General features: G+C 40.9%; 2 protein-coding genes across 3 annotated transcripts; one reads left to right on the top strand and one right to left on the bottom strand.

Moving 5' to 3' along the window:
• Nucleotides 1-195: 195 nt before the first annotated feature.
• Nucleotides 196-6,005, bottom strand: LOC128602729 (lysophospholipid acyltransferase 7-like). 2 transcript variants are annotated; one of them, XM_053616834.1, is made up of 9 exons: nt 5,637-6,005; nt 4,240-4,319; nt 3,878-4,007; nt 2,481-2,607; nt 2,197-2,353; nt 1,837-2,032; nt 1,537-1,689; nt 1,215-1,391; nt 196-1,028 (listed from the first exon to the last, which is right to left on the bottom strand). In XM_053616834.1, exons 2-9 carry the CDS (start codon nt 4,313-4,315, stop codon nt 674-676), a joined length of 1,371 nt encoding a protein of 456 aa, XP_053472809.1. In that variant the 5' UTR covers nt 4,316-4,319; nt 5,637-6,005; the 3' UTR covers nt 196-673. The 2 variants fall into 2 exon arrangements, with proteins under 2 accessions (XP_053472809.1, XP_053472722.1); XM_053616747.1 differs by lacking the exon at nt 5,637-6,005 and having other exon boundaries at nt 4,240-5,383.
• Nucleotides 6,006-6,333: 328 nt separating this feature from the next.
• Nucleotides 6,334-14,073, top strand: LOC128602832 (lysophospholipid acyltransferase 7). Its single transcript, XM_053616942.1, has 9 exons — nt 6,334-6,386; nt 7,755-7,834; nt 8,067-8,196; nt 9,181-9,307; nt 9,410-9,566; nt 9,747-9,942; nt 10,051-10,203; nt 10,349-10,525; nt 11,118-14,073. Exons 2-9 carry the CDS (start codon nt 7,759-7,761, stop codon nt 11,470-11,472), a joined length of 1,371 nt encoding a protein of 456 aa, XP_053472917.1. The 5' UTR covers nt 6,334-6,386; nt 7,755-7,758; the 3' UTR covers nt 11,473-14,073.
• Nucleotides 14,074-14,692: the final 619 nt, after the last annotated feature.

Here is a 14,692-nt window from a genome sequence, read left to right as displayed (position 1 = left end):
ATCCTTCACACAATGTATAGCATACAACATATAGGTGGCAGGGGGGTTCGGAATACAGAAAATAAAAATTGGTCTTTTAATCCAACTAAACGAAGAAATAATTGACCGATTAATTGATTATCTAAATAACCTTTAGTTGCAGCCCTCAACATTATTATTGCACTGAAAAATACTTAACAATAATAATAATAATAATAATAACAACAATTAAAATTTTATTTCGGGGTACAATTTGTAATAGTACTATAATAATAGTAATATAAAAGTGAAGGAAGTCAGAAACATGTTAGACCTTGTGGCTTTCATTTTGCTGGAAAACTGCAGGAAGTCCTCAGTTTTTTAAAATTCACTTCTCATTGCCCATGAGGTGAAATGCTGTAAACCTCTGCCCACAAAAATGTTTGAGTCCAACACAGTCAGACGGGTTCACTGTCTCATACAGCAACGAGCAAAAATAACATCTATATCTTCTTTGCGATGTCGGTCCGGTTGGATATTTAAGACCTTTGAAACGTGAATGTAAGACATTTTAATGCTAATTTAGGCTTTATTTTTACATTAAGGAATGTAAGACATTTTAAGGACCCACAGACATCCTGAGATTATAACCTGAAGCACCCAGTGCGCCTAACATCCCATAATGCACTGCGGAATGCGTTTGGCAGTTTGAGTGTCACTTCTCACGCTCCTCCCTCATCCTCTCCTTCCTCCCTCCCCCTATCAGTCGTCCAGCGGCGATACAGACGAAGGCCACGACGTGGATCAGGAAGTAAATAGAGCTCCAGTAGTGCAGCGTGTCGCTGGCATTCAGCAGGACGAAGCCCATGCACATGTAGTCGTACGTGCGCATCTTCAGGAACCAGTGCACCCAGTCGAACACCTTCTGTCCCTCAGCGCCGAGACGCGCGCGCACACACGACTCCATCGACAACTCTGCAGCGATACACACCGGGATGGTGAGGAACGACAGGTAATAACCTGCGTCCAGACCATGCCAGTACGCGCTCACCAACATCGTCCATCCCGCTCTGGAGAGAGAGAGAGAGAGAGAGAATTCATCATTATTAAAACTTCATACATACACACGGCTCATCTACAGTCGCCTGAGACAGAAAGAGAATGGTAGAAAAGAGAAAGAAAGTGTGAGAGACAAAGGCAGAGAGAAAGAGAGAACCCTATTATCTTTTTAATAAAATTGGAAGCGTGTGTGTTACCTCAGGGTGTAGGCTCTGAACGGTGCGCTGCTGTAGATGTACTGATGAAGCCACCACTGCATTGTCATGTTCCAGTAGCGAATAGCTTGTCGCACTTTCACACAGAAGTCTGTGTTGTAGCAGTCGATGTTCTGGATGGTTCTGAAGTCATACTCGACCAGAGCACCGGGCTCGGGGCTAAACACACACATCAATGTTTATGTTACTCTATTTGTTTCACTTCTCATATAGACACTAATAAATGAACAGTATTGGGTATATGGCCATTGGAACAGAAGCGGTGCATGCTGGGAAATGTAGCTGGCTACTTTAGGACACAGACCTGTATTGCACTGTAGGTCCGCATCCTGGTTTAGACTCCGCCCCCTTTGGGTAGCACCCGAGTCCCGCGGTGATGCAGCCGGCCTCGGCTCCATGCCACGCGAAGTAGAACTTCATGCGGACTGCGAAGCACACCGCCACCATGTAGAAAAACCTGCGACGTTTATTATACACATTGCGTTATACACGGCTACGCGCTAGCTCCAAACATCGTCAGCCTCGCAGTTACCTAGCAACAGTGATCTCGTTTTAGATGTTCGCATCAAAAGCTTCAGTTAGAAGGAGAAGAAGAAGAACGCACCTGAAGAAGAAATTGTGCTTCAGGAAGTCATCAGCGCGAACGTAGGAAACTGGGAACAGGAAGTCAACACCCAGGGCGAGAGCGGCATAAACAGCAACAAACTTTAACCTGCTCAGGCACGGCACTTTACACGGCAGTGAAAGAGGATCGGTCTGTTCGAGCCAGTCCACATACGTCTGGTAACGGATGAAAATCCCTGAGAGAGAGAGAGAGAGAGAGAGAGAGAGAGAGAGAGAGAGAGAGATGGCACGCCAATGGAATGCCTTTTCAGTCACCATGGAAACCTATTTACATCACAACGCAACCGCATGAGAAACATTTTGAGGTTTTCTTACAGCGTTACAACACAAACAAAATTACCATTCATGAGCCCAACGTAGCAGTAGCTGTAGGAGATGATGTCATAGAGGGAGGGCTCGTGAGAGAGCCGGCCAATCATGGGCGACTTGGAGAACGAGCTCACTTCCTTTTCCTTCTCAAAGTGATAGCTCCGAACCTCATACGCCAAACTGACCATCTGTTACACACGACGATTTACATATGCATCTTTCGTTTCTTCACTTTCGCACATGCGCTTATGATTACAGTACACACATGCTCAGTACAACGGCGTGAGAATCTTGTGAGCCAGCATTCCCGCTGACCTTCAGGGTGAGGAGAAGCTGGATGATGTTAGGGAACAGTTCCGGAGGCGGAAGTCCGATCCACGTGCCCGTACGGAAGAAGATAAGATAAAGGAACGTCCATCCGAGAGAAAGGGGCGGAGCTTTCCTTCAAAGAAATCAACAATATATAAAATAGACAATGAATATTAAACATTAGAATGCAATACGTAAGGAATAAAACACTTCCGATTACAATTTTTATTTAGTAAAAAACAGTACGTTAGCACGTATATGGAGGACCAAACCTGATTAAAAGATAACAATTTAATTTAATTTTAATTACTTTTATCCTTCATTCATTGTTTTCTGTATTTATTTATTTTTATTCTTTTAGTTATTTTTTATATTTATTTATGCGTTCACTTATTGTTATATTTATTTATTCCCGCATGTATTTTATTTCCATATTTATACATTTATTTATTTTTACTCTCCCGTGTGCAATGTGGAAATGAGGGAGGCGTGTCCCTGCATAGCTTCAGTACATCATTGGTTGAGAGCTCACGTATAAGTGTCAGGTCCAAGAGAATAAATCACAAACTCGTTATTAACCACACGACACAGACCCAAATGAACACTAATGCATCTGAAAGATAAAAAGGCTATAAGGCTACTAGGAGCTGGATAGCTCTTTCATACACACCAAACAACTTTGCAAAGTTTCCAGCAGTTTGACCCTGTATGACCCTAACTAACACTCAAAGTAACTTGTTATGGTCTGCAAGTCACTGGTTTTTAAACAAACTCCACTCACAGAACGGGTGAAGCATTAAAGAGCACTTCTCCATTCTGATGTGTATCTTACAGCAGGTATCAGATGAACATCATGGAGTGCGGCGATTGTTTACCTCGAAAAATAGTTTGAGTGTAAATGAGTGTATTTTCAGTTAGTACCTTCCATTTGCTACTTATACTTACATTACCTCGAGTAACATAATTAGCCAATGTCAGCTAGCTTAGTCAGTCATGACTCAAAGCTCTAAATTTGTTTCCTGACAACGGTGAACATCAATATTCTTGCGAAAAATTATACGACTACAGTTTAGCGTTGACGTGCTAATTAACTGCCATTTTGAGTTGATATCTCGCACGAAAAACACTATACACTACAGAAAAAAAAATTTTGTGATTGTTGCGGCCAAAAAAGCTCTATTTTGCATTAATTTGTGTGATCACAAAAATCGTGAAATCCTGTAGGCACTGATTATAACACAAGGACCTATCCTGTGGATATACAGCATCAAGTCTGAATAACTGGGGACCCTGATGTCAACGTTAACCTCAACACAATTCCTTTCCTTCCAATTTAAAAGGGGGGCTAAGGTTGCGTTAAAAAATCTGGACACACACACACACTCACTCTCTCTCTCTCTCACCTCCAGTTGACTCGGATGAGCAGCCACGTTCCCAGAACGGTGCACAGCGAGTGTAAAGTGTGTATCCCGCACGTGCCGATGGTCATGAGGAGACCCAAACTCAACGCTGCCCCCTTCTTCGCTTGAGGACCTGTTACACAACGCAACACACACAATAATAATGATCTCATCCTGCGAGGAGTCGACAAAAAGAATAAAGTTTTGAAATAGGACACCGCTTTTAAGACATTCTGTTAATGTTCGTTAGACAGACTTACGTAGAATACCAGAACAGTGTTTCTGCATCAGAGAAGTTTCCTACGTAGAACCCCTTTAGAAAGCTAAGAACCTTAATTAGCTCTCGGCTGAGAGTCAGGACTTACTGAGGTAGCGGAACAGGACCCCCACAGGTATGTATATGGAGAAGAACCCCATGAACAACAGCTCCTCTGGAGACATTTCTCTGTTCACAATAAAAAGGAAGAAATAATCCTGTGAGCAATGCCTTAGAAACAGCAGAGTCCCTACTGAGAACACGAACATGAATTCTAAAATATGAGAGACAAAATGGCCGACGTTCTACTGAGAACACGAACTAGACATGAATTTGCGAATGAGAATAAAACAGACGTTTTAGATGGAACCTTAAACACTCAGAGGCTCTAGTTATTTTTCGACATCGCTGTGGTTACGCTGCATTTACACGCGGTGGATGTAAAACACAGGACATTTGTGATATAATGTTCGCATGCAACCACAGATATGAGAGAGAAGAAGCTCAGATCAGACCAGATCAGATGTGGAGTTAAAGAAAAACGGATCTCTGATAGGCAAATGACGGAAGAGTCTCGTTTCAGGGACGACTCACTCTGGCTTTAATTTACGATTTATGATCTTCACACCTGTTTGTTCAAATTCAAAACAAGCTGGTCAGTTTATATACAATATATCGTATATAATATAATATAATAATCTATATTTTTTTAGAGAGTATCACGGACATCATTAGGACTGTGATAACACTGACATTAACTCCACTGTTAATCTAATCGTGTGTTATTTCTGCCCCAAATCTTTCAATCCTTTTCCAGGTTACATAACTTACATTTTATAAACAACGAACACGTAGAAATAAAAACATTTCAAAACAGTTTAAACTGTGACGAATATCATCAATCGGATAACTGATATATTCACCATTAATGTCAGAAGATTACAGATTTCAATAATTAATGATGCTTTTTACAGGGTCGGTGGCATCGTACAGCCTCCTGCGGTATCTATTACAATTTAAATATTTATACAATAATTATTATAATGACTGAAACGTATACAAGTCTAGTGTCTGTATGAAGACATTTTGTCATCTGTTTTTTTTTCTTCAGGATACAGACAATTTATTTTATCAACATTCAAATCTGTTTTAATTATCATTATATTCATTCTGTTTATTATATTTATTTATATTAGATTTTTTAGGTGTTTACATGTAAATGTCCATGTCACATTATTCACACAATACACATCAACAAATTAATAGTTTACAGCTGAGCAATTTTAGATTCTTTTATAATCACAACTATTTATTATTCTAAAGATATTTAAGTCCAAAGTCCAACATTTTTGCAACACGTTTAAGAGACCTGTCCACTACTGACATGCTAGCAGGACTTAGCACAGAATAACAACCTGAACACAACAGGACGCTTAAAATAGCATTTAAAAGCTGGTACTCTTATTTTAGTAAAATCTAAACTGAAATAGTTTTATTAATACATACAACGGCAGGTATTAGTACGTTCGTGTTCTTCTTCGTCTTCTTTTTGGTTTTATAGCGGGTTGTGAATCAACTTAAGAGGTGCATATAACGCCACCTACTGTTGTGGAGTGTGAAGAGAATCAAATAAATATTTCTCACATATTCCCTATATCCGATATACCAAATATTACGTGTTATCTACTTTCAGTTACTATCTCTTCCTACACTTCTGCTCACTTAAAAATTGGGTGGTGTGATACCCAGTTGTTGGTGCCGTGTTCTAAGGTGTTTAACACATCTATTTGTAAATATCAGAAAATGAGAGCTGAAATTATGATCTATGGTCTCATATTCAACTTTCTATCGCAAACTCAAATGTCTTCGGCATAATAGCAAAAACAAAAGAATTGGCCTTGATGTTCCAATACTTTTGGAGGGGGCTGTACAGTTGTAGGAAGTGATGGCTCGGATGAGGAGGTGAAAGTCGTTCACCAGGAAACGAGGATATAAATAATCTTTTAAAACCAGTGATTATTATTATTATTATTATTATTATTATTATTATTATTATTGTTATTACCTATACGACAGTAACGTCGTGCTTTAGCTAGCCATCACGCGCTAGGCGGGGAAACGAACCAGCCAATCAGAGCTCAAGTTTATCGAACCGTCATGTCGACCAATGGGCGCGTGCGGTTAACCTGGTAACAGGAAGTGATTCACTCACGCTGTGCTTCTAGTGTAGACCGGAAGACATTTATACCTGCCGTTGTAAGTATTAATAAAACTATTTCAGTTTAGATTTTAGTAAAATAAGAGTACCAGCTTTTAAGTGCTATTTTAAGCGTCCTATTGTGTTCAGGTTGTTATTCTGTGCTAAGTCCTGCTAGCATGTCAGTAGTGGACAGGTCTCTTAAACATGTTGCAAAAATGTTGGACTTTGCACTTAAATATCTTTAGAATAATAAATAGTTGTAATGATAAAAGAATCTAAAATTGCTCAGCTGTAAACTATTAATTTGTTGATGTGTATTGTGTGAATAATGTGACATGGACATTTACATGTAAACACCTAAAAAATCTAATATAAATAAATATAATAAACAGAATGAATATAATGATAATTAAAACAGATTTGAATGTTGATAAAATAAATTGTCTGTATCCTGAAGAAAAAAAAACAGATGACAAAATGTCTTCATACAGACACTAGACTTGTATACGTTTCAGTCATTATAATAATTATTGTATAAATATTTAAATTGTAATAGATACCGCAGGAGGCTGTACGATGCCACCGACCCTGTAAAAAGCATCATTAATTATTGAAATCTGTAATCTTCTGACATTAATGGTGAATATATCAGTTATCCGATTGATGATATTCGTCACAGTTTAAACTGTTTTGAAATGTTTTTATTTCTACGTGTTCGTTGTTTATAAAATGTAAGTTATGTAACCTGGAAAAGGATTGAAAGATTTGGGGCAGAAATAACACAAGATTAGATTAACAGTGGAGTTAATGTCAGTGTTATCACAGTCCTAATGATGTCCGTGATACTCTCTAAAACGTATCGATTATTATATTATATTATATACGATATATTGTATATAAAATGACCAGCTTGTTTTGAATTTGAACAAACAGGTGTGAAGATCATAAATCGTAAATTAAAGCCAGAGTGAGTCGTCTCTGAAACGAGACTCTTCCGTCATTTGCCTATCAGAGATCCGTTTTTCTTTAACTCCACATCTGATCTGGTCTGATCTGAGCTTCTTCTCTCTCATATCTGTGGTTGCATGTGAACATTATATCACAAACATCCTGTGTTTTACATCCACCGCGTGTAAATGCAGCGTAACCACAGCGATGTCGAAAAATAACTAGAGCCTCTGAGTGTTTAAGGTTCCATCTAAAACATCTGTTTTATTCTCATTTGCAAATTCATGTCTAGTTCGTGTTCTCAGTAGAACGTCGGCCATTTTGGCTCTCATATTTTAGAATTCATGTTCGTGTTCTCAGTAGAACGTTGGCCATTTTGTCTCATATTTTAGAAGTCATGTTCGTGTTCTCAGTAGGGCCTCTGCTGTTTCTAAGGCATTACTCACAGGATTATTTCTTCCTTTTACTGTGAACAGGGAAATGTCTCCAGATGAGCTGGTGTACCTGGGAATCCTCGCCGCATCCATACCTGTGGGGGTCCTGTTCCGCTACCTCAGTAAGTCCTGACTCTCAGCCGAGAGCTAATTAAGGTTCTTAGCTTTCTAAAGGGGTTCTACGTAGGAAACTTCTCTGATGCAGAAACACTGTTCTGGTATTCTACGTAGGTCTGTCTAACGAACATTAACAGATTGTCTTAAAAGTGTTATCCTATTTCAAATCTTTATTCTTTTTTTCGACTCCTCGCAGGATGAGATCATTATTATTGTGTGTGTTGCATTGTGTAACAGGTCCTCAAGTGAAGAAGGGGGCAGCGTTGAGTTTGGGTCTCCTCATCACCATCGGCACGTGCAGGATACACACTTTACACTCGCTGTGCACCATTTTGGGAACGTGGCTGATCATCCGAGTCAACTGGAGGTGAGAGTGTGTGTGTGCCCAGATTTTTTAACACAACTTTAGCCCCGCCCACTAAAATGTAGACTTTAGTGTTAGCATAGACATCAGAGTCCTCAGTTATTCAGACTTGATGCTGTATATCCACAGGATAGGTCCTTGTGTTTCTGCAATCGTAAAGATGATGTTTCGTGCCTTTCGTCATGGCGTGGTTAGCTTTCAGCGATTTCATCATTAGACTTCCGTGTTAAACTGCTTCCTGTTCCCTATATTTTTGTGGCTGTATGCAAACGACACATTTTAATATGACAAACCACAGCCTGCTGCTCTCGAAGAAGAACACCGTAACGAAAACATGCCTAATAATTATGAAGCGTATAATTATCTTTTATAAATATATATGGAAAATTATTTCTTAATTAATTGTCAGTATTAATTACACATACATTTATTTGTTTGTTTATTCTTTATTTATGGAAACTTTTTTTTTTTTAGTAATCAATTTAAATATGAAAATAATGTATAATTAGTGTGTCCAGGATTTTGCGATTTATTCCTTATTTTTGGACTCAGTATATGTATATAAGTAGACAACATGGCACCATTCGCTCCCATTGTGCGATTTCAAAGCCTTTTTTTTTTTTTTTGGTCAAAAGGGAAGTCGCAGTTTTGCGAAAATTTGTAGGCGCAGTAGAGACAGCCAGTCAGACATTGGCTCCGCCTCTCACCCGCCCATATTAGTATGTCGGGAGAGCATGTGCTGCGAGATATCAACTGACACGCAACTCAAAATGGCATTTAATTACTATGTCAAACGTTAAACTGTAGTCGTATAATTTTTCCTGCCGTAAGATACATATCAGAATGGAGAAGTGCTCTTTTATGTTTCACCCGTTCTGTCAGTGGAGTTCATTTAAAATTGTAATCGGAAGTGTTTTATTCCTTACGTATTGCATTCTAATGTTTAATATTCATTGTCTATTTTAAATATTGTTGATTTCTTTGTAGGAAAGCTCCGCCCCTTTCTCTCGGATGGACGTTCCTTTATCTTTTCTTCTTCCGTATGGTCATGTGGTTCGGACTTCCGGCTCCGCCACCGTTCGCAAACGCCATCCAGCTTCTCCTCACCCTGAAGGTCAGCGGGAACGCCGTCTCATGAGATTCTCACGCCGTTGTACTGAGCATGTGCGAAAGTGAAGAAACGAATCATGCATGTGTAATGTGTCGTGTGTAACAGTTGGTCAGTTTGGCGTACGAGGTTCAGAGCTATCACTTTGAGAAGAAAAAGGAAGTGAGCTCGTTCTCCAAGTCGCCCGTGATTGGCCGGCTCTCTCACGAGCCCTCCCTCTATGACATCCTCTCATACAGCTACTGCTACGTTGGGATCATGACGGGTAATTTTGTTTGTGAGCTTCCTACATGTTATCGCTACGTGTTGTAACGCAGTAACATAACCTTCTCATAACCTTGCGTTGTGGTGTAAATAGATTTCCATGGTGACTGAAAAGACATTCCATTGGCATCCATCTCTTTCTCTCTCTCTCTCGCTCTCTCTCTCTCTTTCTCTCTCTCAGGGCCATTCTTCCGTTATCAGACGTATGTGGACTGGCTCGAACAGACCGATCCTCTCGTGCTGCCGTGTAAAGTGCCGTGCCTGAGCAAGTTAAAGCTGGTTCCTGTTTATGCCGCTCTCTTCATGGGTGTTAACTTCCTGTTCCCGTTGTCCTATGTTCGCACCGACGACTTCCTGGAGCACAACTTCTTCTTCAGGTGCGTTCTTCTCCTTCTAAATGAACAAGGATGAATGACTGAAGGCTGATGATGTTTGGAGCTAGCGCGTAGCCATGTATAACGCGACTTGTATAATAAACGTCGCAGGTTTTTCTACATGGTGGCGGTGTTCTTCGTGTTCCGCATGAGGTTCTACTCGGCGTGGTGCGGAGCTGAGGCCGGCTGCATCACCGCAGGACTCGGGTGCTACCCAAAGGGGGCGGAGTCTAAACCAGGAGGCGGACCTACAGTGCAATACAGGTCTGTGTCCTAAAGTAGCCAGCTACATTTCCCAGTATGCACCGCTTCTGTTCCAATGGCCATATTCCCAATACTGTTCATTTATTAGTGTCTATATGAGAAGTGAAACAAATAGAGTAACATAAACATTGATGTGTGTGTTTAGCCCCGAGCCCGGTGCTCTGGTCGAGTATGACTTCAGAACCATCCAGAACATCGACTGCTACAATACAGACTTCTGTGTGAAAGTGCGACACGGTATGCGCTACTGGAACATGACGGTGCAGTGGTGGCTTCATCAGTACATCTACAGCAGCGCACCGTTCAGAGCCTACGCCCTGAGGTAACACACACACACACAATGAAAGAAAGAATGAAATGAAATGATTGAGGGAAGGAAGAAAGGAAAGATTGAAATGATTGCGGGAAGGAAAGAAAGAAAGAAATGATGTAGGGAAGGAAGGATAGACGATGACGATGATGATGATGATGCTGATGATGGAGGGAAGGAAAGAGTGAAATGATAGAGGGATGGAAGGAAATGAGGAGGGAAGGAAGGAATGATGATGATGAGGATGATGACGGTGGTTGGGGGAAGGAAAAATGATGATGGTGGTGGGAAGGAAGGAAGGAATGTATGACGATGATGATGATGGAGGGAAGGAAATGAGGGATGAAGGAAGGGATGATGGAGGGAAGGAAAAGAAACTGAATAATAGAAACAGAGGAATATCAAAATCAAAAAGAGGGAATGATGGTCGAATGAAGAACAAATGGCAAAGGAAAAAATAAATGAGGGAAGAAAGAAAAAGAAACAAACAAAAAGATAGTTTAGGGAAAGGAAAACCGAAAAACAAAGAAGCAACTAAAGAAGAATACACACACGTGCACACATACAATTTTAATAAAAAATGATAAATTCTCTCTCTCTCCAGAGCGGGATGGACGATGTTGGTGAGCGCGTACTGGCACGGTCTGCACGCAGGTTATTACCTGTCCTTCCTCACCATCCCGGTGTGTATCGCTGCAGAGTTGTCGATGGAGTCGTGTGTGCGCGTGCGTCTCGGCGCTGAGGGACAGAAGGTGTTCGACTGGGTGCACTGGTTCCTGAAGATGCGCGCGTATGACTACATGTGCATGGGTTTCGTCCTGCTGAATGCCAGCGACACGCTGCACTACTGGAGCTCTATTTACTTCCTGATCCACGTCGTGGCCTTCGTCTGTATCGCCGCCGGACGACTGATGGGGGGAGGGAAGAAGGAGAGGACGAGGGAGGAGCGTGAGAAGTGACGTTCTGTGGTCTGCAGTGCATTATGGGATTTCAGGCGTGCGCTGGGTATTTGGGGTTATTATTAGTGCACCTGCCATGTAAGAACCACAAATCCCAGCATGCACTGCTTCTGTGCCCCTGTTTTAGCCCCCTGTTTTAGCTCTCTTTTTACCACGCCCTCTACAGCTTCCTTTAAAATGCGCATCAGGAGCGCACACTCGCAGCCCGAACGCAGGAGGAGGAAGTGTGTAAGGATTTTCAGTCTGAGGGAACTGGTTACCCTTAGCAACGAGCACACCATCACTGATTTCCTCCAAACTGCATTCAGTCACATCAACTCACTAATGACACGGTAAAGTAATGAAAGAAAAGAATGGCTTAGGGAAAGAGAGAAAGACGGGAAGATGATCAAGAAAGAAATATAGGAAAGGAAATAAGGAAATTCTGGAGAGAAGGAAAATGAAATGATGGAGGGAGGGAAAGAAATTAAGGAAATGAGGGAGGGAAAGAAAGAATGAAATGATGGAGGGGGAAAAAGGAAAGAATGAAGTTATGGAGAGAAGGAAAGAAAGAATGAAGTGATTGAGGGAAAGAAGGAATTGATGGGGGGAAAGAAAGAAGGAAATGATGGAGAGAAGGAAGGAAAGAATGGCATTATGGAGGAAAGGAAAGAATGAAAGGATGAAGAGAAGGAAGGAAAGAAGTGAATGATGAGGGAAAGAAGGAAATGATGGAGAGAAGGAGGGGAAAAGGGAAAGAATGAAGTTATGGAGAGAAGGAAAGAAAGAATGAAGTGATGGAGGGAAAGAATGAATTGATGGAGAGAAGGAAGGAAATAAGGAAATGATGAAGGGAAAGAAAGAATTGATGGAGAGATTGAAGGAAAGAAGGAAATGATGGAGGGAGGGAGAGAAGGAAATAATAGAGGGGAAAAATGAATGAAGTGATGAAGGAAAGAAGGAAAAGGAAATGATGGAGGGAAGGAAGAAGATGATGGAGGGAAAGAAAGAAGGAAATGATGGAGAGAAGGAAGGAAAGAATGGCATTATGGCGGGAAGGAAAGAATGAAATGAGAAGGAAGGATGGAGAGAAGGAAAAGAAACGGATGACAGAGGAATATCAAAATCAAAAAGAGGGAATGATGGAGGGATGAAAAACAAATAAATGATGGAAGAAAGAAAAAGAGACTAACAAAAAAAGATGGTTTAGGGATTTAAGGAATATGGAAAAACAAAGACGCAAATATAGAAGAATAAAAGCAAGCTGGATAGAGGGATGAAAGGGGGAAGATACACATTTAAAAAAGGAAAGAACCCCACTTCACTTGGGCTGATGAAGTTTTGGGGGTGTGTTAAAGACAGAACTGAAACGGGTGGATGAACAGATTGTGATTTTTCTGTGCCGTGAATGTGCTAAAAAACGAAACGGTTGATGGACAGATGGAGGGAGGGAACAAAAAAGGACTTAAAAATGAATATAAAAGTTTCATGTGCCAGTAACCAGTGTATAATGACTTCATCTCCCAGCATGCACTGCACATAAATACTGTCTGTAGGACAGAGAGATTAGCGTTACAAAAAAGGAAGGTGTTTAAGAACTCCATATCCCACAATGCACTGCTTCTGTGAAGTCGAAGAAAAGAGGTTTAAAAAATTTCTCAATCGCCAATGTGTGAGAACACCGTTTCCCAGAATGCACTGCTTCGATGCCAATTCTCATGTTAAGGTTTACGTTAGAAAAGGACGGAGCGTTATGTTAGCGAGTATGACGTGCCAAACCGAGACATAAGCAACGTTACGTTAGAACTACATCTCCCAGCATGCACTGCTTCTGTACTAACTGCCATACACCCAGTATTATTCACAACATTCACCAACAGAGGTGATCTGAAGGGTGGTAGAAAGTCATAGTTGGTGTGAAAAGACTACATTTCCCATCATGCACTGCTTCTGCCTCAACCAGCCAACGCTCCACTGCCATGTGAACGTGATCGGAGGTTCTCAGGGGTCACGTGATAGACGACATGTAGCGCGATGGTACAAGAACCTGAGCGTTAAAGTGAGACAAGGTGTGCGTTAATTCCAGAAATGTTACAGAGGTTCATGGGAGTTGAAGTCCATCTTAGTTATGTAGTTTTTATGTGGTGGATTTTTTTTGTTGTTGTTTTTGGGTACCAACATTCTGTTTATTTCTGTTTGTCACTTTCCTTCACTGGAACATTCTCTACGGCGTCCATTTCCTGTCGCGAGTAATACTGCGTGAACACAGCAACAAAATTGCGAATTTTACGAACGGAAATTTCCGAAAATTTAGTTTGTAAATCTGTGTTTTGCCTTTCACGTGGCTTCGCTAGAAACACATTCGTTACAAGCAAGATTGTAGCTGCACCGTAGATCCTTACGGATTTCTGCAGTCATTCCGCACACACGAACGCCGCATTGTGGACGTGCAGTTACTTCTCACAGGAAAAAGCCTCGTACTTCTCACTCACTCCATCACACTGAACGTGAATGTATATTTTGTGTATATTTTTAAGTATTTTACATGAGAAAAGTGTTTCCCTGTTCTGCCATAAGACTAAATAGTCATGTGTTGATATTAAAATTCCAAGTTGAAATGAACCTGTGTCTTAAGTTGCTATTGCTGTTCACTAATAACCAAGCTAGCTAAGCTTTTTAGCGATGGATGATTAGCGACTCCAACAAGCCAGCAATGTGCCGCTAGTCAGCTAGCTATATCTAACGCCTTATTTTATGAAGTTGTTAACTAGCTAGCTGTTATGGGTTAGCCAAGAACCCTAGCTAGCTTGTTTAGTAGCAGGCTACAGTCCACTAGGGACTTGTCCCAAACCACACTTCATTTTCACTATATAGTGTCGGCCACATGAGCACTGTGGACATGTCCCAAACCACACACACTATACACTATATACTGTAGACTGAATAAACAGTGCATCCACTGTGGACATGTCCCAAACCACACGCACTATACACCATATATTCTAGGCCACATAAACACTGTGGACGTGTCCCAAACCACACACACTGTACATTATATACTGTAGACCGAATAAACACTGTGGACATGTCCCAAACCACACACACTATACATTATGTACTGTAGACCGAATAAATAGTGTATCCACTATGGATGTGTCCCAAACCACACGCACTATACACTATATATTCTAGGCCACATAAACACTGTGGACGTGTCCCAAACCACACACACCGTTCACTA

The sequence above is a fragment of the Ictalurus furcatus genome, chromosome 1 (genome assembly GCF_023375685.1).
Source record: "Ictalurus furcatus strain D&B chromosome 1, Billie_1.0, whole genome shotgun sequence".
NCBI lineage: Eukaryota > Metazoa > Chordata > Actinopteri > Siluriformes > Ictaluridae > Ictalurus > Ictalurus furcatus.
The sequence above is the reverse complement of the archived record's forward strand: the minus strand, read 5'-3'. Positions and strand labels throughout refer to the sequence as shown.